Below are 25,563 nucleotides of genomic sequence, written 5' to 3' on the forward strand. Positions count from 1 at the left end.
AAAAAAGTGACAAGAATGACTCAAGATACCAATCTCGGCTATGATGTCAAATCTTTGATGGCCAAATTTGAGAAGGAGGCATCTTCTTCTGCAGTTAACTGGAAGAATACCGCAACAATCTTAACAAATCTCGGTAAAATCGTAACAACATTGCCAGAAAAGGCCATTGACGAGAGCAATTTCCTTCAAATGTTTGCTAAATTTTCAGAATTCTTAGAATCCCATGCCGAGAAAATTACTTTGCAGACAAAAATTTTAATTGTAAAGATTCTTCAAAATTCTGCAATTATAATGACCAAAAAGCAGTTTATCACTCAAGCCGATGTTGCAATAAGTATTATTTCCGATCAATTTGAAAATGAATGCAAGAAAGAAACTCCGAATGTTGGATATTTAATTACTTTACTCGATGCTTTCTTCCACTTTATACGTTTTCAGATTGGTGATAATAAAGAATACGTCGAAACAATCAATAATCTTAACAATGTTGTTCCTAAACTATCAAGTTCAAAGAAAACATCTCTAAGGTACGCTTTACAATTAGATATCACCAAGAATGATTCCATTTTAGCATGGGAAAAGGATTTAAGGAAGCTTTTAACTTCTCTTGAAATTGCTATTACAACAACAAGAAATACAAATGCAATTCCTCCTAGAACCCCTAGAGACAATGAAACACGTCTTAAAGTTCAAAATACTCTTCTTACATACCAACCAGACATAGTTCTTGCTCTTGTTATCGAAGGATTCAAAAAATTACGGCCAAGTCCGAATTTCAAGCTTTCTGAGACTGTTAACACTACAATTCAAGAGATCATGAGTATAACTCAAGAAGACGTCGACTACGACATGCACGAAATGAATATTGAAACATCAGAATATATTGTTGAGCAAGGACTTGAAAAAATGGCTCAGCGCATGAAGTTTACTTCTCAGAAAGTCCAATCACACTTCCTCGCCATGATTATCTGTACAACTGACCAATCAGAAGGAGAAAAATATCTTAATTGTACAGGACGTTGCACAGAGACAGCCATTAGATGTGCAAGTACAGATATATCATCATTGCTTCCATTCCTCATCAATTGGGTCTGTTATGAGTACGTAAAGAGCCCAAGAGAAAGATTTGTTCGAATTACGGAAAAAGTTGCAGTTGCAATCTGTGGAAAGCTCAGCGAAAAGGATGCTCCACAAGAATCATCTATTCTCGTATTCCTTCGTTCGTTGCCTGCAATTGATCCTTCATTATTTTCCGTTTTGGCCGACCAAGTTAATCGCAGTCCAAACACCTCCAGAATCATTATCTTCGCCATGGCCAACGTCGTACAGAACACAATCCTTATCCAAAAAGACTCATTAAATTCAATTTTCGAACTTTGCATTTCCCCCGACCAATTAATCCGAAAGAACGCTATTGAGATCATGATCAACTCATTTTACGCTGGAAGACTGTTTGTTACCGAAATTGAAGATTATAGCAAAGATAAATTGAAGCAAGGATCATTAGAAGAGGACCAGAACTCCGCAGAAAGATACCTACACATATTCTTCGAAGTTCTCAAGCAAAATGTCAATCTTTTGCTAAATCTCCTCGAAATGTACGATAAAATGAACGAAAAAGTTCAATCCAGTGTCAGAACACATCTTTTAACTCAGATGCCACAGATTGGTTTCAACTACGACATCATTAGTGGTTTGTTTGCAGCACAAAATGCAGAAAATGTCAAATTAATTCACTTTATTTTAGACAATCTTTCAAAGATCAATACAATTCCAAGCCAGATCACTGTATTGATCAAGAGCGAGTTCGAGAAGACAAACGACGGCAGATTCCTTATTCCTATCATCCAGACACTCACAGAAACAGAGTTCTTCAACTATATTCCGATATTCTTGACTCTCAGGAAATCAGGAAGAAACAGAGCTTTCGAAATCTACATCATGCAGAAACTGAAGAACCAAGCTAAAGAACCACGTGTGAAATTGATTTCTGAATTGTTGAAACCCATAGAAGCGAAACCATATAAATCACAAATTGCTGCTTTGAACTATTGCATGTCCAAGAAAGATGTCATTGATTACACGACAATTGCTGCTGCTGTAAATAAAACAATGACAAGTTCTAAGAAGAATTTGGACTTAATTTGTGAACCTTTGTTGTTTATCGTTGATGAATACAGCGAAAACTCAAAACACGTCGAAAAGATTTGCCAAGATTTGATTAAAATGAATGTTCATTTTAACGAATTCGCTTGGCCAAAGATGATTACTTTGTTTGAAAAGATGAATATGTTTAAGATTTATAATTTACCACTTGAAAAAATCGAAGAAGTCGCTAAGAAATGTCCTAGATTACTCACATTCATGAAGAATGATAGCAATAAGAAGAAAGTGCCAAAGAAGGTATTGCAGCTCTTAGAAACACTTTAAGATTTGTTATTTAATAAAATAGATAATAAAAATATTTATTGAAATAAACTTTAGTTCACATATTTTATGTCTAACACCCAAAAAGTTGAGAGTATTTAGACGTTTACATGCTTTAAATATGTTTTCATTTTCAAATAAAAAAAAATAGCTATTCAATATGACCTATTCTTTCGTTTATGAGCTAGAGTACTCCAAAACATTTTATGGCAATGAGCTTAATGTATAATAAGTTGGAAAATAAATTCAACCTATCAATTTGTTTTATTTTTATATTGTATTCATACCAGTGAAAAATCATATACAATATTAAGGTGTTTTTGTCTTTTTAATGTCCAATTTCAATATATTTTCCAAAAATATGATGATGAATTCAGACTTATTGAAGGTTGGCAGCCAAATAATATAAACGTTCTAGATCTTTTTGGGACAGATGTTGTTAGTATAACTCGATTTATCATGTATCTCTGCAATTTATCTTGAAAAATGTTACTTGTTCTAACAAATTTACGTGTTTTGTGCTCGCAATGCATAAAAACACCTTTTTATATCAAGAACAGGAGTTGAATGATAGTTCAAAATTTTATGTGTCAAAAATTCGTTATTCCTGAGATGACTGTTTCTCATGTACCATTAAGAGACATCATCGGAAAGGAAAGGCTATTACAATCAAGGGAACTTCAAGATCAAATCAGCAAACAACAATTTTCATGGTTAAGTCGAACTTCTGGAGAAGATGTTCACGATTGGTCCAGAGTTTCTCATGGTGATATAGTTTGTTTCATATTATTTAGAATGAGACCAGGAATCATAGATATTCATCAAATTACAGACGGAGTTGACAAATTTTCTCGAGTAACAAATTGGAAAATAGTTAATCAAGCAATGAGGAAGTTAGGAATGTGTTGGAATTACAATGAAGTTAAACTTGTACAAGAAGATGTGCAAGAACTTTCTTCTGTAATAAGAGCAATAAAAAGATGGGAAACTAGAAATTTAGATGAACCACTGGAACCTTTAACTCCCGATGAGTGGGACGATGATGAGCTTCCTCCTTGGTTTTCTCAGCTAGCTGCCAAGAAATTAGAAGAAAAGAAATTAGCTGCTGGTGAATCAAGTATTAAGACTACGAAACAAACTACAAAGAAGGATACTACACATAGAAGAATTAGAAAACAACATATAGAAATGTTTTTGCAAATGGGTGCAAAAGCACCAAAAGCAGTGCCTAGAGAAGTTCCGATGTGGAAAGATAAGCCTGCTTTTGATATTTGGGTTGTTGGAGCTCAAGAAAAAAGATCGAAAGCAAGATCTGCCTTATTACAAAGAAGATTTGAGACATCTCAATTGCAACAGACGCAACCTGAGTTTGAGGCTGAAGGAGAATTTGATCAAGCACAAGATCAATAACAAAATCATGTTTTTTGAGAAATTTTGTTTCTTTTCTAGCGGATAGAAGTTTTTTTATGTTTACAAGTTGTTTTGACTTAATAGAAATTTGTATGTTTCTTGTTTATATATATTATTTGTTTTGATATTTAATAAAATTTGTTTTTTTAGCATATCAAAAACGTAGATTTCTATTTGATGGTCTAACAAAACTGCATGCACTCCTATTTGAAGAAAACTTTATAAGAAAATAAGTTCAAAAATAGAAATCACAGGTTAATATGTATTCAAATATAATGTAAGCAGAATCAAATAGGTATAATGTATTCAAAAATCAATATTATGGTAGTTTTGGCTCAATATAAAAAAGAAATAAATTTCAAATAGTAAAAAACATTTATTTTTCATCATCACCAATAAATATTCCTCCCTGAACATGCCACGCGTTATTTGTCGTTGTATTATCGGCAAAAATTTCATATCCTTCTAACATTTCAGCGGGATAAAAATTATTAGTAGCAGAAAGATACTGATTTGTTTCCCAATGCTTTAAGTAGAATGGTGTTGCAGCTGTCCACATATCATCGCATTCAACTGTCCATAAATCGCCCATATCTTTTTGATCGAAAACAGTAACTTCTTGTCCATGGTTGAATGGACCCTCAATTGCGTGTGAATGTAAAAACATCTGCAATGCTGCATTATTTAGACGAAGAGTAGTTCCGCATTGAATTGGTTCTCCTTGTTGTATATCTGTTTGGTTTTCGAGAGGGTAAACTGTCCAAAATGTTTCAGCGAGTATTCCTTTCTTTGTTCCAAATGCAATATTTTGATGGCTACCGTTGATATATCGGAGTGGAGATGAAGAAAGGTAATGCTTTGTCGAATCATGCTGTAATTTAATCATTGTATAATATGCAACAAAAAATGACGATCTTGAGCCGCCAAATTCTTGTTCTGCTCGTAAAAAGTTGAAAAACAATGATAACATAATAATGAAAAAAGTGACAAAATTCAAAATAATGAAATTCGAAAACTTCAAAATAATTTGTACATTTTAATTCTTGATGTTACAAATTTTTATAATCATAAGTTTATTCTCTATTTTGTATTTTGTTTTTCAGAATCTTCAACAACTTGGACTTTAGGATGGGCATCAGCAAGTCTCTGGATTAAGTTGCATGCCATGCAAATCTTGTGGTTACTTGGAGCTCCACATTTCTCACAAAATCCGATATTTGGTGCTTCTTTCTCGAATTGGTTCTGGTATTTGATGGAGCCTTCGATAATACGACGCATAACACCTGGATCTGTCTTTTCCTTTTCAACAAGATATTCGCGAGAAAATCTGCGAAAAGCTGTGACTGCGTAAGGGCATTCAACAGCGTAGTAGCGTAAGTTCTGGAAGTGAACGTAAAGTACAATATCACGCTGAGTCTGGAATGCGAATGGTTTGATTCTTGGAGCAACTGTGCCTTCTTCGACATTTGAGCTGATTCCATCGGTCTTAATATCAACAGAACGTCCAAATCTGTTGATATCTCCACGAAGGACATTAAGAAGGACTGTTTCTGCAACATCATTTGCATTATGACCAACAGCGACCTTATTTGCGCCAACTCTAGCTGCAGCAATGTCGAGAGAACGACGTCTGAAGATACCGCAATATGTGCAAGTTTCCTTTGTATGTGTTGCCTTGTAGATATCATCAAGATTCCATCCGAAAAGCTCGTTGAATGGAATAATTGTACATGGGAGTCCGTATTTCTCTTTGTTGAACTTAACTGCTTCAAGTGCATTGTCACGGTAGCCAACAATACCTTCATCTATACATATCATATGAATCTGAAAGCCCATATTATGCCTCTGATTGATTGTATGAAGAACATGGAGCAAACATGTTGAATCCTTGCCACCTGAAACACCAATTCCTACTACATCTCCTGGTTGGATTAAATTATACTTTGTGCATGTTTCATAAACCTCTTCTTCAAAGAGATATGCGAAGCATTCCTTGCATACTTTCATTCCTGTCTCAAATCTCTTTAAGTTGGCTTTATTCTTATGGCAATTCTCGCAAAGACTCATGAACAAAGAATTTTTGAAGTGGCAAAAATTTTAATTCAAAATTTTACATTGTTAAAATTGATATTGCTCTGCAGTCATTTGCTTCACATTACATAAGAACACAAATTTTTCAAGAATTTCAATATGTAGTCCATAATTGTGGAAATTGTTATTAATGCAAATCTGTTTCGTACCGAAATGGCTAACAAAAAGTGACAGAAAACCTTAAATTGCGCGGCAATTTTAATTAAAAAATAAACATTAATTTTTGTGATTGATATTATGCATTTTATTTATATTATATAAGATTTAAATTTAGGGGAAAAATTGGAAAAAAAATAAGATTGGAAGTCTTTAGGTAAGAAGGAAAGGGCAAGAGATATATAGTGTACCTATATACCTCTTGCCCTTTCATTCTAAGTAGAAATAGGAGAAACTTTGTCCGCATCATAAGTTATGCGGACAAAGTTTCTCCGATTTCTAATGGGAATTGCAGGCTATGAGGCACTGATATATAATCAGTACCTCATAGCCTACAATTCCCCTTATTAGACTTCCAAACTTTGAGTTAATGTCTTGACATTAACTCAAAGTTTGGAAAACTTCTCGTAAGAATCAATCGTCAAAAACCTCGATTGCAGTTATATTCATTGTGTTAAATTTGATTTATTTTGAAATTTTTATAAATTAAATTTTATATAACATAAAGCGTTATGAATTAGTATTTCCATATGAATTTTATCTCGAAAATAGTAATTCTGTACAGTTATATTTCGGTTAATTTTGGGAATTTCTAGGAATACTTTAAGATAGTATGATTATATATAACTCTGCCTTCATGATTTATTTTAGCTTTCGCGCAAATATCAGTTAACTTAACTCCATTATTTGATTTTGTGATGGCTTCACAAAGCCAATCAATATCAATCTCTTCTGGAGAATGTCTTCTCATCTAGAATATTTTCAATACTTTACATACAAACATTTTTATTTCTAAAAAACTTTTTAATTTTTTCTAGGATATATGAATGAAAATAGTTAGAACAAGATTTTGAAGCTCAAAACATTAAAAATTATTAAAGATTTGTATAATATGATTAAAAATGGGAAATAATATGAGGCAATATAAAGGAATATGAATATTAAATAAATATATCTAAATAGAAAGAATCAGAAAAATCAAATTATTGGCGCCAAAAATGTCACCTTTTTGGTGAGCCATTTCGGTATGAGATACAAAACTGATAATTGCATAAAATTCGAAAAAAAATTGTACAATTACGCATTGATATATCAATAAACATGAATACTTCATTCATTCTAAAATGAAGTACATGATATAAAACTAGTTTTATTCTAAAATTTAAACATATAAAGTTAAATTTTTTTGGTCCCTTTTTTTAAAGGCATTTGTAGTAGTATATGTGAAAGGGTTTAGTGACTTTTTTTGTTACATCTATATATAGACGATGCATTAAAATATAATTTATAAACACATTAAAAAAATTAACATTAATTTTAAAATAATTTATTTTTTTATCTTTTATAAAAGAAGCTATATATAGATGATGTCAGATATTCCGCGATTAATTAAACATTGTTTAAATCCTGAATGGGTTAAACTTCAATTTAAAAATGAAGATTGTGAATTATTAAATGAATATGAAAGCCAAAATAAGCTAATGAGGTATAAATATAATGATAAAGAATATTTAATTTCATGGAATCAATGGAGTCATAATCAAAGACCTCATAAACGAGAAGAAGAAATTGAAAATAATGAAATGGAAATCATTGATGACATTAAAGAGGATGGAATTCCTAAATTTTGTAGAAAAACCTTTAGAACTAAGTTAGGAGCATATAAACGTAGAGTATTAAATCCTGAATACATAAAACATTTATTTAAAAAGGAAGACTGTGAATTATTAAACGTTAATGAATATGAAAATGCTAAATCAAAATTGAAATATAAATATATTGGAAGTGATGAAAGGTGTAAAGATAAAGATAAAGTTTATTCAGTTTCATATAATAACTGGCACACGTTAGGGATAAGAAAACATTTAGGAGATTATGGTAAAAGTTCTGAATTCTTTAAATCTAGTATGTACGAGAGAGTAAAAGAAATTAGAAATAATTATTTTCATGAATGAAAAATAAACTTTGAAAATAAATTGAAACTAATGATTATTTGAATTTATGAAACCAATTATTTGATTCATTCTTTCTTCAATCTCTTCTATTCTTTTTGTTAAATCATCTATTTTCATTAATGAGGTGATTCTTGATTGAGGAATAGATTTCAAACTAACCACTCCTTTTATTTTTGAAATTTTGAATCCATCAACTTTAAACATTTTATTCAATTTACACGTTGTCAATTCTTCAAATAATTTTTTATTATTAGCATAATAGTCATTAAATTCTTCAACAGATGAAAAAATTTTTATTTCAGTAATTGGTTTAACAACGTTTATTTTTTGTTGAACATTTTCACTTTCATTTATTTCTTCCTCCTTTGTTTCATTTATTTTTAAAATTGGTTTCATTTATCATTAAATAAAAATTAGAATATAAGTGATGAAATATATTTTTTAATTAATATTAAATCAGAAATGGCGGCAGGATTCTTTAAAAAATTATGGGATGGAATTAAGAAAGCTGCAGGTTGGGTTTATAAAAAGGTTATTAAACCTGTTGCAAACTTTTTGGCACCAGTAGCGAAAACGGCAGGAACTATCATAGGTGGAGTATTAGGTACAAAAGCAGGTAATCCGGCGATGGGAGCACAAGCAGGTAACGCAATTGGTGGAATTGCTGAAGGAATACTTAATAAAATAGGGGGTAGATAGTGGAAAAATAAATATTATTTTTATCTTAGTATCGGTTGTAGTCTTTGATAAACTTTTTCTCCTTTATTTAAAATTTCTCTTATTGGGGCAGCTTTTGGCGTTATTGATTCAGCAATGTCACTAATTGCTTCTTTATTCTTAAATATCCAATTTGCTCCTTTCTTCATTGTTTCCCAAACTTTATGCGCTCCTCTTTTTACTCTATCCCACAGTTTCTTAAAGAATCCTGCAGCCATAGTTGATTATTTCATTAAAATTAAAAATTCATTTTTATCTTTCAATTTTGATTTTTTTATTTAATAATAAATGACGACTAACTATTTGATGCCAAACACTAAACCGATTAATGGAAATGTGTTTCATTCATTCGAAAAGATAAATGAAATATTCGCAAAGAATGACGGAAGAAGATATTATAGAGAACTTGAAAGTTCATGCTATGACTCTGATGCTCCATATTTTGATGATAAACAAACTCATTTAAGAATTACAAATCCGGCTCATGATGTGAACCAATTAGGTGACACATATATTAAACGCAAAGTTAAAGCAACTCTAGTTTCAAATAAAGCTTTCACATGCGATGCCGCTTTTAAATGCATGCGTTTATTCGTTGGTTACAAATCATCAAATCAAAGCTTTAAACAATTAGAAGTAGAAACCGAAAGAGGTGATGCCGGTTATCTTCAGATGGATTGTGCCCGTGAATCTTTCGCATTTGCAACATATAAACCAAAATCAGAAAGGAAAGTTAAAAAGTTTGTTCATTCGTTATATAATAATGTTCAAAAATATGATAACTCAGTATGTGGTAAATATATTGACCCTTCAGAAGTTTTCAAGAAAGCAAATGAAGAAGTTGATATCACTTTTGATATGATTATTCCGGTAAATGATTTGTTAGCATTTCAGGCGTTCGATGATTATCCTAAATCATTTGGTGAAATCATTCTTAAATATTATGTTTTCAGGGATACTTTAGTATTTTGTCAGGTTGACCCGTTAAGAGTTGCTGATTTACAAAATTACGTTTATGAAAAGATAACTGATGAAAATTATGAAAAGATTATGAATCATGTTTATAAATATGATCGCAAATTCCAACAAATCGGACTTCCTACCAAATTAATTACAAGCTTAGCCGCTACATCTGCTGACGCAACAGTTGATGACGTTATTATTTCATGCACAAAGATGGAAGTTTTAGAGGATAAATGCATTACACCAGGATACGGTTTAATTGAAGAATCAGTTAAAGCAATACCACGTTTATTTAGTAAGGAAGATCCATTCATGATTCCAGCTCAACATATTGACGTTCGTTCACTAAATGGAGGTTGCATCACTCCTGAAGGTATCAGCTCAGATTTCTCATACGCTCTTCATAATGTTACAGATGTTGTGTTAACATTTCCGAAGAATGCAATGCAAAGAACAGTTTTAGAAAATCCAATGCTTCGAGGTCTTCAGGTCACTATAGATTCCAGAAACTTCCCCGATCAAGCGATGACCACAGTGGGTGACATATTCTTTACACGTATGCTTCAAGCTTCTGATTTAGATGGGGTGAATGAATGCACAGAAGAATACGAGGACTCATTAACTAGACCACTGAATGATGATAATGGCACGCCATTAGCTAGAACATGGAAAGACCAAACTTCATTCTTATGCACTATTCCAGTTCAACGTGATGGAGCGGGTATATTCTTTGATGGATTAGAAACTTTCAACTCACAAGTTACAGTACAAGTGAAAGCTTATCCAATCATTCAGGGTGAAAATGACACTTACTGTTCAAAAGTGACAAATCCTCCTCAGGTTTGGTTTACTAGGACTACATATTGGACATGGACACCGGATGAAGGTTTGAAATATCATCCAACAGGTACACCACCGCAGTATAGAAGTTCATATGATGAAATATTGATGAATAGAAATGTATAAAATTATAAATTTATTTTTGATTAAATGGATTTAAATTCATTCACCCCTTATGAAGAATTAGCGGGAGTATATAATACATACGTAGATGATATGATTAATGAAGCATTGAGTGATAATAGAAATGCTCTATCTAAGGAAAAATTAATGAAAATTCCATATTCTGAATGTTACTTAAATTCAATCACTGCAGCAATTGGTAAACAAAATAAAGGTAAAACGTTAACGATATTAAAACAAATTATCATTATTGCTAACACTTCACCCCATTCACATGTGTTAATTTATATCAACCGTTCAGGTTCACCTTCAGATAATACATTTGAATCTTTAAAGCATTTAATCAAAATTCCAATTATTTATTTATCACAAGAAGAAGCAGAAGATTATTTAAAAAACTTTTTAATGTATAAAGAATTATATAATACAATCAAGAAGCAAGGATTAGAGGATAAAATTATTGATAAACAACGGGATGAATTATTTGAAACACTTTCTATTTCAAATTTTGATAGAGAATTTTTGCATTCACTCATTTTTCTAGATGATGCAGTGAAATCAAAACTAATAACAAATGAGAAATCATATTTTAATCAGTTATTAACTCAATGTCGACACATTCAGTGTTCATTCTTCATGGCTGTTCAATACTTCAAAGCATTAAGCACAAACATTAAATCAAATCTATCAACACTTTTCATTTTCAGTGGGTTTAGTCGTCAACAGTTGAACGTTATGCTTTATCAAGTGAATTTACCAATGAGCATTAATGAACTTTACACACAATATCAGCAATTAGGTGAACATGGAAAAATAATAGTTGATTTAAATAAAGGAGGTGTTAAATTTGATTAACTTTTTATAATTAATTTTTATTTTTTATTTATAATTAAACATGACAGAAATAGCAAATCTTCTACAGGTTCCATTAAAACAAGGGACAAACAAAAGGGGTGCATATAATAGAACTATGAAAGTTCCAGACGGAATGAAAAGAATTAGTTCATATTGTTGCCGGTCTTCAAAAGGATGTTAAACAAATGAGAAACGTTTTAACATTACCAGAAGCTCAAGCATATGCCAAACGTCATGGTCCAAATTGGGAAGCACACGAAGCAGACATTACGGGTCCAAATGGAAAACCTGATGGTATAAATGAAGTTTTCGTTACTGATGGTCAAGGTAATATTAAAGTCATAAATGGGTATAAATTAACTATATCTGATTATCCTAAACGTAAAGCATATAATGAACGTTATCCTATGCAATTTGATGAAAATGGAAAAGCTGTTAAACAATACATTGGAGAAGGTGAACATGGTCCAATTAATTCATACCGTCATAATCCATATTCTTATTTCAATGAAGAATTAAACGCTATTGAAGAGGGACCGGATGGATTACCACGATATGTTAATCAGTTTGATGGTCAATATACAATTTGAGACCTGAAATTCCAGCTAAGAAATTCTTTAAAGTTGCTTTATTCGATCCAGTGTTCAATGAACAGAAAGAAGCAATGAAAGCAGAATTTAAACCAATTCAAGTGGCAAGAATTTCTTCATCTTCACTTTCAGAAGCGTTCAAGGAATTGATAAAGAAACCACTTTATTCTCAACAAGGTTATAACTTTGATTTAATTAAAGAAAGTGATAGACGTAAATTAGAAAAATCAGATGGTTTTAAGAATGCATGTAATGAAATGATTAAAGATATTGTAAATGATAAAATAAGACTGGAAGAAACTCAAAGCAATATCAATAACATAATTGGTGCAGTTACAAAGAAAGTATAAGCAAACAATGATGAACCTTGGGATATTACCGTAACAACTAAATAAAACTTTAAATATATTTTTCTTTTTTATTCAATTATAAATGAGAAGACGTTTCACAAGTCAAAAGAACACAAACGCAAAAGCAGAGATTACGGTTGGTTATAACGTAAATGATGATAAATCACGAATTATTCAAAATGTTAAAGTTAATGTTAGCCCTGAATTAACAAGGTCAGCAACTCAACCAAATTTATTAACTCGTGACTTACCAAAGAATGAAGAGAATGAAGAAAACCATGAGAATGGAGACCCAATCATTTTATCTGAACCTGGTAAAGAACCTGTTGAAATTCCCACTTATCCAACATACCCCCCGCCTCTTTCATCAAACATCGAGAACCCAGGAATCTACGATTCCAGTCGCAATGCGCCATATAAAATAGACATTAATTCTGAATTAATGAAAATTTACCGTGATATAATAATTAATAATTATGATTCAATAATAAATTTAATTGATCAATCCGGTTTAATTATTTTACCTTATGAATCATTAATTCACATTATCGCCATTCTTTGTGATGTTCAGGATTCAGACGTTAAGATTCAATTTTTCATAGATGATGAGGTTTCATGCTGCGGAACAGTTGCAAAAATAAATCCTATAAAGGATATTAGCACAATTAAGATATCAAAGAACGGAACAACAACTGAACTTCATTTAACATATAATGATATTTATAATAAAATAGTTGATGAATATAAAATATCACTTGAAAAATTCTTTGTTAAGGCTATTTAATATTCAAGCATTAACATTATTGAATAATAATCCTTTGAATCATAATCGATAATAATTGACCTTTCACCAGTTTCTATCGTTTGTTTTATTTCTTTTGTTCCCCACTATCTGGATCGGTCATTGTAATTGTTTTTGTTATAGTATCAGCTTTATCTTTAACTTCAATCTTTTTTCCATCAGGATATTTAAACCAAAATTCCAAAAATTCGATATTGTCAATCTGTTCATATTTTAATCTATCAATTACATTTTTAATACCATCTGAAAATCTGATGAAATGGTCATTATATGGGTTTGATTGAACTAAATTTGAATGAAGTGAAATATAACCCGATGATGAATATGACATTGACTCATATTTTCTGAAAACACTAAAATTTATAACATGAATGAATTTCTTATTCGTTGAATTTATGAATTCTTGAGGTAATCTTATTCTAGTTTTATTTATCACTGGAAAATAACGCTTTACCATATTTTTAATCGTAATAAAAAATGTCAATTATCAATATTATTTCGAATAATAACTGTGAATTAAATTTAACAGTTAGCGGAATTTATAATGTTACTCTCGTTTCTGTGAGTGGTAAATTTAATCCCATTCTTTTAGACCCTTCAGATTATATATCATTTATTAAAGATGACCTTGAAAAAACGTATGATATGTATATAAATAATGTGATAACGAAATGGGATATTAACATGATTATTGTTGCATGCTAAGTTCGGTCAAAATGTAAACCTCTCAATTTTATCGTCGGGGGAAGTAACTCAATTCCTTCAAAATTATTCTTTAAATATTGAATTTAAAGTTATTTAATTTGGATTATAAATAAATAGGCTAATACAATATTTAAAAATGAGAAAAAATAACTTTTCAAAGAACTTTTCATAATCTCAAAGAAAATTTTTTATTCAATAATTATATAAATTAATTAACATTCATAATGAAATTGGATTTTTTTATAAAAAATTGGTCCTACTTAACTTTTTGAGAGAATTTGGCTTTCTCGTCAACGAAAAAGGGGATTTGACGGAGTCAAATCCCCGCTCACAAAAAGTGGACTTTACATGTCAAATTTTATATGCATGTAATGTCCACTTTTATGAGTTTTAGGAAGGAATTGGAAGCCATGAGTTACTGACATTGCATCAGTATCTCATAGCCTCCAATTCCTTCAAAAAATGGGAGAAACTTTGTCCGAATAGTTTAACATTCGGACAAAGTTTCTCCCATTTTAAGAAGGAATTGGAGGGTAAGAGATATACCATATGAATGTATATCTCTTACCCTCCAATTCCTTCTAGAAAGTGTCCAAACTTTGGGTTAATTGCAAAGTATTAACCCAAAGTTTGGACACTTTCAAGTGGAGATGGAAGGCTTTGGGGTATATATTAATACAATATACCTCAAAGCCTTCCATCTCCACTACAAATGTGAGAAACTTTGTCCGAATAGTTTAACATTCGGACAAAGTTTCTCCCATCTTTCAATGTAATTGCTACCTGTGAGGTACTGACTTGAAGTCAGTGCTTCACAGGTAGCAATATCCAAAAATTTAAAAACATTTTATCAGTTCGTTAGAGAACTAGAGCCTCCTAGGTACTGAACCAGAATCAGTGCCTAGGGGACTCTAGTGATCTATATAAATCTGAGAAACTTTGAGGAAATTGTTCGACATTTCCCTCAAAGTTTCTCAGCAATTTAGCGAGGAATGTTCGTTATCGTGTAGATATTTATAATATATACATGATAACAAACATTCCCCGCTAAAAGATGTAAAATCTTATAAGAAATAATTGCAAAAGAATAACAAATTGCAACAAATTTTATATGAAACTGAACCTTATGAGGTAGTGATTCAAGATCACCGCCTCATAAGATTCAGTTTCAATCTCAAGTATCTCAAAAGTAAGGCTCTATTTTTTGCCATGTAAAGTGTCACTTTCCCTATCCAAATGATAAGTTATTCAGAGAAAGTTTCCCAGCTATCAAGAGGGAATTGTTCCTTATGAGGTATATATTCATACTGTATACCTCATAAGGAACAATTCCCTCCTTAAAACGAGAAAACTTGTTCGAAATTGTTTATCATTTCGAACAAGTTTTCTCGTTTTTAATAAGAAACTAAAGGCTATGAGGCACTGATTATATATTAGTGCCTCACAGCCTTTAGTTTCTAATAGATAGCTGGGAAACTTTCTCCAAATGATAAGTTATTCAGAGAAAGTTTCCCAGCTATCAAGAGGGAATTGTTCCTTATGAGGTATATAGTTATAATGTATACCTCATAAGGAACAATTCCCTCATTAAAATCGTAGATATTTTTTACTTATTACTCATGCTTTCAAAATCACAATCCTCTGAAAAGTTATTTTTTATTAAGAATTTAGAATTTTGATAAATACCTTTTTTCAATTTGATATAATACTTATATATTTTCAAAAAGACATTTTGAAAAGATATCTCAAAAGTTCTCTGAAAACCTATTTTTGATTAATTTTGAGAAATATCCGTATTAAATTAATCAATAAATTCATTCAACACTACTTTAATTTTTAAATTCAAAAAATTATATGTGCTTCTTAAAATGTCTCACAAAAATTTTATTATAAAATTATATACAATATTAAAAATCCCACAACATTTTTTACTTTACATAATCGTACTTCCTCGACGATTAATCTCCCCTCAATTCCTATCGTTGACCGAACTTAGCATGCAACATTATAAGTTATTTAAATGAATCATTTATCGTATGGTATGAAGAAAATTTTAAATCAAAACCCGATAAACTTTTTGAACTTGATGAAATAAATAACCTTATTAAATTTCCGCTGAAAATTAAATTTTGTACTCCTCATCTTCGTTCATTGTTGGGGATATTAAATTTTGAAAAAGATGTTGGGGATGTTTTGTATTCTGACACTGGTTCCAATTTCATTTTAATCAAATGTGATAAAGTTAATACCCCAATGAGATTTTCACATCAAACATTAGACCCTAACTCTTACCCATCAATACAAAACATTTTATCCATCAACTTAAACATATTTTCTTTATCATATCCGTTTCAATTATCCGGGAATTCATTTATTCTTCATTCAAAAGATTTATCAAATATTAAATTTAGAATAACTGACCTATTTGATTGTGATTTAGAATTCATGAATGAAATATTATGGCAATTTCAAATAGAAAAAATAGCTGATGAGATAACGGATTAAATATTTATTTTTAAATCATAATAAATGATTAAACAACAGCAACCACAGCAACTTAAGGCACAGACCATTACATACGCCATATATGCATATAATTCAAAGACGGCAGAACAAACGCAAATGTTGAAATATGGAGATTTGGAGATAGTATTGAAAAATGACCATTTCGAATTCGTTTGCAAAGGTGGTGCAGTGATATCAAATATAAAAGAAATTTTATTTATGAATTCAAAAATTAAAGGAATAACGGATGATATAACATCAATTCCACCAGAAGAACAAAGATATTACGCATTAAATGCATTTCCTAAAGTTTTGAAGATTGGAAGATTTAATTTAAATGAGGAATTCATAAAAGGTTTCCTAAATGACATAATGAAGAAAGCAGATAAGGAATACGTGGATAGTGAGTTAGAGGAGAAAGCAGATAAGGGACTTGTGGCTAGTGAATTAATGAAGAAGGCAGATAAGGAATATGTTAATGAAAAAGATAATGAAATTATAGAAAGGGTTGAATGGTATCATGAACGGACATCGAAGATTCTTAAAACTAAAGCTGATACAGGATGGGTTTCAGAATGTTTAGACCTTAAAGCAGATAAAACTTATGTTAACAATGAGTTAGAGGAGAAAGCAGATAAGAACCATACACATACAAGTTTTACAACTGTTGCTATAGAAAGTATTGAAGGAACGGTTGAAGAAACTGGTGGGGATGTATTATATTGTAAACCTCCTAACTTTCCACAAGGTTTAACATCGGATGACGACATAACGACGATGAGAAACATTAGATGTAAAGATGTTTATGTCATGAAGGATGAACATAATATTAAATTCACTGCTCAAGATTTATATGACAAGAAAGCAGACAAAAAAGAGCTTCAAACATTAAAGACAGAAATGCTTCAAACATTATATCCTATAGGCTCTATTTATACGTCAATGAACTCAACAAATCCAGAAGTAGTACTTGGTTTTGGAACTTGGACTCAAATAGTCGACAGGTTTTTGTATTGTGCAAACTCTTCAAAGGAAACAGGGGGAAGTAAAACGATTACAGGTGAAAATTTACCTGCACACAGTCACTACATAGATTTAAGCACATCTCAAGCGGGTTGGCATAAGCATAGATATTGGGATTGGTCAGGAATGATAAAAGGTAAAGGATATGATGTTAAAGACAACGTTAAGTTTGCCATAAATTGTTACTGGAGTAACACTGAGGGAGGAGGAAACCATACACATCGCGTTTCAGGATATACGCAAACAACGGGACAAAGTAAAGATTACATGCCACCTTACATGACAGTTTACGCATGGTATAGAGTTCAATGAACGCTCAATGTTTGTGAAACAAACTTTAGGAGCTCCAAAAGAGCAAACGGCATAATTTAAATTTTTATTTTAGTATAAATGAAGATTCTACCATATGGTGTTATTGGAAGAGATAAAGATGGAAACCCAATATTTGATCCAAAGTTAAAATTAAAGTTACTGACAAGACAACAACTTGAAAAGTTGCTGAAACCAAAACAGAATGAAAAATGAGAAAATGAGAAAATGAGAAAGAAAAAAATTTAAATTATGCAATTTTATTTTTATCATAAATGACCAAATTAATTAAGCCAACTATTTCTAAATTAATGATACCAATGAAATCATTTCATGGAGTACTTATCCCAGGTTCTTCACAATTAGCCGGGGCAAGTGTTGTGACTCAAGGTGGAACATTAGCGAATCCATTCAAATTATTAACTAAAGATGAACTTAATAAAATGATGATAAAATAACTGATAACAAAATTTTATTTCACTGCTACCATAAAAACAGGTGAAAAAACAGGTGAGATCTCACCTCTTCACCTAAAATATATTTTAGGTTAAAGCTTCCACGAGAGAAAAGATTCCTCATTCGCTAAGGATTCCAAAAATGAAAAAATCATTGATTTCGGCTGAGAAAAAATAGCAAAACCCTTCTTCCACGGGAACAAAGAAATAAAGAAGAAATAAAGAAGAAATAAAGTAAATTTTTTATTTATTCCCGTGGAAGATAGAGCACTTTTATGACACTTTTTATTCACGACAAACAAGACAAACAAAGAAAATAAGAAAATACGGCGCCGTCGCGGTTCGAACCACAGACCCTGACCCCTCCATAACACTACCTTAGACCACTGTGCTACGTAGCCTGTCGACATAAGATTTTATAAATTGCATATTTGACGTAAATTTATTTCCCAGTTATTCAAAAATAATTAATTATTGAATAACCTAAAATCATTAATGAAAACATAAACGATAACATTTATTTCCTGTGTTGTTGTCAAAATGTCATGTTGTCTCAAACTTTAGAACGAACTGAAAGTCCTGAGCTCCAAAAGAGCAAACGGCATAATTTAAATTTTTATTTTTATCATAAATGAATACCCCACAAGCTCAAAATTTACCACGAATCATAACAAGGGAGGAAATGATAAAAATGATGCAAGAACATGTTAAAAATAACAAACCACTAAAACTGAGAAAATGTGGTTATGCAGTAATGATGGAAAGAGAGATGTTGTCGAAGAGGAATAAAAATTAAATTTGGATTGAGTTTAAAAATTCATCTTTATTAAATTCATCTCTTCCAATCAATTTATTTATTCTATTAAATTCTTTTATTTTTGCTTCACTCAGTTTAAGGATTGAACGGTAAGTTTCTAATTTTTCGATTATTTCTTTATCGTTTTCAACCCCACCACATTGCGACTTCTTTTTGTAATAGCATATTTTTGATTTAATTCTGTTTAGTTTCTTTTTATATTCATTGTCTGGACTCTTGACTGCTTTGTTGTCACTCATTTTCTTACGAAATAAAAAAATTAAATATTATTTAAATATAATGGAGTAATAAAATAAATCGGAATTTCTATTAATTTATTGTTAACCTCAACTAATGCATTGCCGTTAATATATCTAACAAATTCAGCTATTGTGTCAAATCTTCGTCTTCTTTTTGTCATTGATTTATCAGTTTTTCCATAATCGAGATGAATCAAAACTTTATCCCCTTGTTTAAAATTCATGAGCCCCGAATTAATTTGTTCACGTTTAACATCATTCAACCTTTCCATTTGCTTTCTAATATATTCCCATTCTTTTGAAATATCATTTTTCATTTCCACTGGTTTCATGTTTATAGTTCTATGCCATGTATTATTGTAATAATATACTAACTGCTGTATGATGGAGTCATGATTTCCATCCCAGTATATCTGACCGTTAACCCCTAACGCATCTCTAAGAGTTCTCATTACTGCATCAACTATTTTATTATGAAACGTATATGGAGAGGATGAAAAGTAAAAATTAATTTGTGGGAAATAATGAGTCATAGCTGCCTGAAATCCTTTATCACCATCACCCTTATATTATCTACTCTTTCATGATCTAGTAAGTATTGAATAGCTCTTCTTGTTTCCTGTTCTGTTTTCCCTTTCACTGGAATGCAATATAAATATCTGGTGTTAATGTTAATGGTAAATAAATAAGTAACGTTTCCTTTTGAATATTCCAGATGATCAATTTCATATGAATATGGATATGGTGCAAATGAAGGGCGACTAAATTTTTCCTTTAACGGTTGAATTTTTGGGTCAATTGGTTTATTTAATATCTTGAAATCCTTTTTAAAATCTTTTTGTTTCTTTAATGTTTGAAATGGATATAATAAAGTGAATGATGAAGGATTAACTGAAGGAGGAGGTGGTTTTGGTGTTGCAGGTACTGTCGTTAGAGGTTTTGGTGTTGCAAGTGGTTTAATTTTATCTGCTTTGATTTTGGATGATGAAGTTTTGGAATTCATTCCTTCCTTCATTAATTCTGGATGTATTCTATTCATTTGTTTTAAATATGCTGTATATAAAGGTTTAATATACTTTCCCGCTTCGAGTTTATGTTGAAGGATGAATTCCAAAAGTTGATCTTCATTTAAAAGTCGGGCTGAATATGGTTTAACTAATGAATCATAAATTAAAGCTTGTGCCTCATTTATGGTCTGAAGGACCTGGGCGTTTTGCACCTTTTGTTTTGCTCCTTTTGCTTTTGCGGCTCAGGATTATATAATTTATATAATTCATCAATATCTTCTTCTGTTAATACTTTATTTTTAAAATCTTTCAATTGTTTAAGTTGTGATTTAGTTTTTCCCTTTGAATATTCATTATTTTTAATTTTGTCTTTAATTTCAGAAATTATTTTATCATGATATTTCAAAATTTCATTTTTATAATACGAATAATAATAATCCATATCATCACCCGTTATATTTTTATTATATTTGGAGATATGCTTTTAAATCATAATAATCAAGAAAATTTTGATTAAATACTAAATCATCAATTAAAATTTTTAAATCTGTGTTATCCATTTATATAAAAATAAAATAAATGTTTTAAGGGTGCCCACCTCTTTGAATCATAGTACAAAACCATTATTAACGGTTCCTTTTGTCTCTTCTGTGGCATTTCATTAAATAAATGGCATACAACATCCATTTTCACAACATACAGCCTTAGTGTGTGCTCCTGTTAATGCAGTCTTACCAATTGTTAAGCGAGTCATTGACCCGTTTTTAAGTTGTAAATTAATATTCTGACCATCAAATATCACTTTATCATTTATTATATCCAAATAATTTTTAGGTGTTAATTGTTTATTTTGTCGTAAACTAACTCCTTTCATTTTTTGTGCAATCTTTTTAAAATCACCCCCATCAATTGAACCGTTGAATGATGTATAACACTTAGGACATAAAGCAACCATGTTATCACCTTGTTTCTCAATTGCTAAACCCAATAACTTCTTCTCATGTGCTTTTTCTTCAGCTTTATTCTTTAATTTAGGTTTAAATTTCTCATCAAAACAGAAGAAATCAAAAGGTGCGAATTTGTAAATGTTTTTATCATAAAATTGTTTATCGGTTACAATTGCTTGAAATGCTTGAGTGTTAGGAAGATTTGGGTCGCCAGCGATTGCCCAATAAGATGAATCAGTATCACCTTCAATGAAATGAAAACGATTAACATTCATGCATTTATACATAAAATCATAAATGAAAACCAAATACCAGTATTTTGCATTATCTAAAGTGAAGAATGCCTCTTGTAAACATGTATCACATCTATAAAATCTATCTTTAAGCATCACTTGATACGTATCTTCACCTATTTCTCTTATGTTTTTAAACTTATTTGACATACATGCAACGCGTGCCTTCTGTGCATTCATTATTTTAGTCTTTGCGTAATTTTGTGTATTCATTGCATCGTAACCATATGATCCATTAAGTGAAATCTTGCAAAATAAACTTTTTCCTTTATTTCCTTCTAATTCCGCCTTTTGTCTTTCGTTCATAAATTCGTTCGCAAATTCATTAAAACAAGTATTTTTCGTAAATGTTAAAATTGATTGAATGTCATCAATGATAAAATGAAATCTGTCTATTAGATACCAAAGATAATAAGAAGAAAATGGTTGATATTGGTTGTGTGTTGATGCTAACTGAGTTAATTTTCTCTGTTTCTGGTCAACTGGTAGATTGTTTGATTTCATGTAATTATACATAAAACTGCCAATTGTTTTTTCATCTGTGATAATATCTAAGTTTCTTATTATCGGTAAAAAGTTTATGTAATCATTAATGTATTTTTCATCAATGTGACCCTTTACTTCAGCCACGAATAAAGTATTTTTCTTTCTAATTATTCCCAATGCTTTTGCTTTCTTTGTTGCTGTATCACAAATGATAACACCATTCAATCTTCCCGGCATATACATTTTATGGTCAGTATATTGAATGAAATCATGAGGATTAGATGAAAATGATGAAGGATATAATGAATTAAAGTCAACTCCAACAAAATGAGTCATAATGTTGGAAGTGTCCTCATTTGATACAGTTTTAGTTTCTGGACTATATGAAAGTTTATTAATGTGCGTGATTCCTTTAAGATTAACACGATGTTGAACATTTGATAGACCACCAGTAATTCCATTACGGAGAATGTGATAAGCTTCAACTGAATCTAAAGTCATTGGTAAATTATTTTTTAATGTATAATTTCTTAAATTGATTCTTAAACGTTGAACATCCTCATCTTTATTTGATTTTACGACATTGCAATAACAACACATTAACTGACAATTTTCTTTGGTATGTGGTTTTTCATTATCGATTCTATCCAATGTTGGTTTATTAGCATATGTAAACGCTTTACCACACATTTTGCATTTAGATGAAAGGATTAAATCGTGATAGTATTGAAAATCATCCATTGAAACATTGTTTTTAGTATCCCTTTCTGCTTTTTCATCTTGTTTCTTATATGATTCAATTTTATATTTCCAATACTTTTTCGTTAATTCAAAACTTGATTCCACATTTTCTTCTTCTGGATATTTTTCGTTAGGATTAAAGTCTTTATATGCTAAAGCGTAACGAATCATTGATGCATTCGATGATAAAGAAAGATTATGAAGCATGTCAATTTTATAAACAAATGTTTCTTCGATAATTTTATCAATTGGGTCAATCATAATTTCAACATCTTTATTGCAATAATGAATAAAATATTCTAATCTATTCTTAAAGTTTTTAGCATCATTGAGATATATTTGATAATCACTATCTGATATAGTTTCTTGAGTTAATGCTGAATAAAATGAATCTTGAGTGAATGGTTCCTCTTTATATAATTCTTCTTCGTAATTTTCCCATGTGATGAATTGATAAGGGAAAAAGGATTTAACACGTGATTTATTGTTTCCGAAATCTTGAGTGAATTGGTCTAATGTCCCACCCGCTATATAATTTCTGATGTCAATAAATCTCAATTCATATGGAACGTTTGTTTTCTTTACAATGATTTGCTTAAATTGAGAAGATGAACCCAGCATTGATTTTATTTTCCATTTTGCAGTGTTTAAATCACGAAGAATTAAATTTAAATCAAACTTTCCCGAATTAAAACCTATGATATTCACTTTATTGAATTCCTCATCTAGAAGTTCTTTAAATGCTTCCTTTTGTTTCTCATTTAATGTTTGTGACTTCATTAATTCTTCATATTGTTCAATATTTGATTTAGCAACTAATGAACAGGTTGAAAATAAAAACTCAATCCAATCAGAAATAAAAGAATCACTTGAAGTTAAGCAAAAATTCCTCGTAAATGTTTTATCACGGTCTACGACCTCGCCGCTTTGCGGCTTTATTTTGACAGTTGATGATACCATGAATGGTTTTAAGTAAGCATTCAAAGTTGCACATTCAGAAAGTTGAAGTTCTTCTTTAGTCTCTAATGTTTCGAAGTCAAAAGTAATATAATATCTTGTTGGTTTATAATATTCCTGCAAATTATGTGCTAATAGCCATTGATATATCTTCTGTTTCGTGATATGTGGTGCATATGGTTGTTGTGTGTTTTGCAATTGAACGTCTTGAATTAATCTTCCATTATTTTCTTTACATTTCTCACAATGTTTTAAAAATCTTCTTTGGTTTTTCCTTTCTGGATCATCACGGATAGAATATACTTCTTCTTTGCAAAAGGGGCAAACTCTATAGCCGGTGAGTGCTTCAACGTCTGTTATTCTGTCAGCGTGAAGTTTTCCACATGGACTCTGTGTTAGTAAAATATTTACTGTTTCAAATTCTGGATCTATCATTATTGATTCCACTAATGGAAAGTCTACCTTGTTAATGTCTACGTCTTCTGGTTGAGGGTCACAATAATAAAAATCAATATTAACGTTTAACATTCTTGCTAACCTCTCACTTTCTGATGAAATGTCAAACCCTTCATATGCATCTATTGCTTCATTTAAATAGCTTCTACGAGTTTTAGGATTAACACCATCAGGAATGTTATAGAAGCGTTTAAATAACCTTCTACCTTCTGCTCTAATTTGATTATCATTCATTTTAGCTGTTCCGTTTTTGTTCATTTATGTAAGAATAAAAATTAAAAAAATAAATAAAAATAAAGTTTATTTTTTTTTAAAAGTCCGAGACTCAGAGAGTCCAGGGCTAAAGTCCATAAAATGAATTAAGAACACATAAATTTTTATCATCTGCGACGTGACGAATACATTTTAATTTACTCAAGAATGCGTACCCTGATACATTAAATCTAATTCCTGTCTTATTTAATTTCACAACTTTGAAAAGGAATGTATGAATAGCTATAAAATGATGAGATGATGTTTTATGGGTTGCTTCCATTTTTTCTGAAATAAATGAATAAATATAATGCTTATAAGTTTTCATATCTTTTATGTTCTTAATAACGAATGGTATAGACCTTTCCACTTCGTCTTCCTTCGGTGCTGTTCTTTCATATGAAACATTATTGGTATCTTCAATAATGAAACCACAATCGCATAAAATTTTATATGTTCCAATGGTTTCTTTTGATATTTTATCTAATAAATCAAAAACTTTATCAACACCTGTGCATTTATTTAAATAATAATTTGTGTAAATATCATGATCTTCTTTCTTAATCGTATTTGTTGCATATGTCACGTTTTTCAATGCTTTTTTGAATTTTTCAGAATCAAGAGGAGGTGAAAGTAATATACAGGGGTATTCTTCATTATCAATAAATTGTAACTTATGTTTACGAATAAATTTAGTACCTTCTTCTGAAAGTGTTTCGTTTATTTCACCATCTAATAAATTTTGTGTTGATTCCAAAAAGTAATTTTTATATCTTTCTTCATGAGATTTCTGTACTTCTGATTCTGAAGCTGGGATATTCATTAAACCCTCTACTTCATTTTCATTATATTTTTCAACTTCTCTTAATTCCTTAATTTTTTCATCTATTTCATCTCTTATTTTTTCCAGTCTTTCAATTTCATCATATTCATCATCTTTAATCCGTTCTTCATAATATTCAGGGAAAACATCAGGTTCTTTAGGTTTTTCTTCTTCAGATGTAGGATATAAGAAATTTATAACATCATCTTTATTCATTTTTCCATCATAATCTAAATCATTTAATAACTCCACGAATTTTTTACAATTTC

At 30.5% G+C, this 25,563-nt stretch overlaps 9 protein-coding genes and 2 pseudogenes across 11 annotated transcripts, besides 6 other annotated features; 5 read left to right on the plus strand and 6 right to left on the minus strand.

The window, feature by feature from the left end:
* Positions 1 to 15: 15 nt before the first annotated feature.
* Positions 16 to 2,685, plus strand: TVAGG3_0385070 (symplekin family; the record flags this gene model as incomplete). Its single annotated transcript, XM_001329567.2, has 1 exon — positions 16 to 2,430. The coding sequence occupies one exon, from the start codon at positions 16 to 18 to the stop codon at positions 2,428 to 2,430; it is 2,415 nt and encodes an 804-aa protein (XP_001329602.1).
* Positions 2,686 to 2,990: 305 nt separating this feature from the next.
* TVAGG3_0385080 (calponin-homology domain, CH-domain family) lies at positions 2,991 to 3,880 on the plus strand (the record flags this gene model as incomplete). The annotated part of the gene is made up of 1 exon (XM_001329568.1): positions 3,040 to 3,837. The coding sequence occupies one exon, from the start codon at positions 3,040 to 3,042 to the stop codon at positions 3,835 to 3,837; it is 798 nt and encodes a 265-aa protein (XP_001329603.1).
* Positions 3,881 to 4,213: 333 nt separating this feature from the next.
* TVAGG3_0385090 (dolichyl-phosphate-mannose-protein mannosyltransferase protein) lies at positions 4,214 to 4,723 on the minus strand (the record flags this gene model as incomplete). The annotated part of the gene is made up of 1 exon (XM_001329569.1): positions 4,214 to 4,723. The coding sequence occupies one exon, from the start codon at positions 4,721 to 4,723 to the stop codon at positions 4,214 to 4,216; it is 510 nt and encodes a 169-aa protein (XP_001329604.1).
* A 194-nt stretch (positions 4,724 to 4,917) lies between these two features.
* TVAGG3_0385100 (tRNA thio-modification) lies at positions 4,918 to 5,904 on the minus strand (the record flags this gene model as incomplete). The annotated part of the gene is made up of 1 exon (XM_001329570.1): positions 4,918 to 5,904. The coding sequence occupies one exon, from the start codon at positions 5,902 to 5,904 to the stop codon at positions 4,918 to 4,920; it is 987 nt and encodes a 328-aa protein (XP_001329605.1).
* A 341-nt stretch (positions 5,905 to 6,245) lies between these two features.
* Positions 6,246 to 6,452: a mobile genetic element.
* Positions 6,453 to 8,501: 2,049 nt separating this feature from the next.
* Positions 8,502 to 8,738, plus strand: TVAGG3_0385120 (N-acetylmuramoyl-l-alanine amidase family; the record flags this gene model as incomplete). The annotated part of the gene is made up of 1 exon (XM_001329571.1): positions 8,502 to 8,738. One exon carries the CDS (start codon positions 8,502 to 8,504, stop codon positions 8,736 to 8,738), a length of 237 nt encoding a protein of 78 aa, XP_001329606.1.
* Positions 8,739 to 8,758: 20 nt separating this feature from the next.
* TVAGG3_0385130 (uncharacterized protein) lies at positions 8,759 to 8,974 on the minus strand (the record flags this gene model as incomplete). Its single annotated transcript, XM_001329572.1, has 1 exon — positions 8,759 to 8,974. The coding sequence occupies one exon, from the start codon at positions 8,972 to 8,974 to the stop codon at positions 8,759 to 8,761; it is 216 nt and encodes a 71-aa protein (XP_001329607.1).
* Positions 8,975 to 10,109: 1,135 nt separating this feature from the next.
* Positions 10,110 to 17,818: a mobile genetic element.
* TVAGG3_0385150 (uncharacterized protein) lies at positions 11,088 to 11,537 on the plus strand (the record flags this gene model as incomplete). The annotated part of the gene is made up of 1 exon (XM_001329573.1): positions 11,088 to 11,537. One exon carries the CDS (start codon positions 11,088 to 11,090, stop codon positions 11,535 to 11,537), a length of 450 nt encoding a protein of 149 aa, XP_001329608.1.
* On the plus strand, positions 11,578 to 12,429 carry TVAGG3_0385160 (annotated as a pseudogene). The gene has a single exon. A coding segment is annotated over exon 1 (852 nt).
* Positions 14,270 to 15,210: a mobile genetic element.
* Positions 15,239 to 15,325: a mobile genetic element.
* Positions 17,819 to 19,068: 1,250 nt separating the features above from the next.
* Positions 19,069 to 19,332, minus strand: TVAGG3_0385190 (uncharacterized protein; the record flags this gene model as incomplete). The annotated part of the gene is made up of 1 exon (XM_051232187.1): positions 19,069 to 19,332. The coding sequence occupies one exon, from the start codon at positions 19,330 to 19,332 to the stop codon at positions 19,069 to 19,071; it is 264 nt and encodes an 87-aa protein (XP_051101917.1).
* An 86-nt stretch (positions 19,333 to 19,418) lies between these two features.
* TVAGG3_0385200 lies at positions 19,419 to 20,371 on the minus strand (annotated as a pseudogene). The gene has a single exon. A coding segment is annotated over exon 1 (953 nt).
* A 1,296-nt stretch (positions 20,372 to 21,667) lies between these two features.
* Positions 21,668 to 24,477: a mobile genetic element.
* On the minus strand, positions 22,689 to 24,477 carry TVAGG3_0385220 (DNA/RNA polymerase superfamily; the record flags this gene model as incomplete). The annotated part of the gene is made up of 1 exon (XM_051232188.1): positions 22,689 to 24,477. A coding segment is annotated over one exon (1,789 nt), but the record flags the coding sequence as incomplete, so codon positions are not given.
* Positions 24,478 to 25,239: 762 nt separating this feature from the next.
* Positions 25,240 to 25,563: part of a mobile genetic element that runs on past the window's edge.

Source organism: Trichomonas vaginalis, chromosome V (genome assembly GCF_026262505.1).
Source record: "Trichomonas vaginalis G3 chromosome V, whole genome shotgun sequence".
Taxonomy (NCBI): Eukaryota; Parabasalia; order Trichomonadida; family Trichomonadidae; genus Trichomonas; species Trichomonas vaginalis.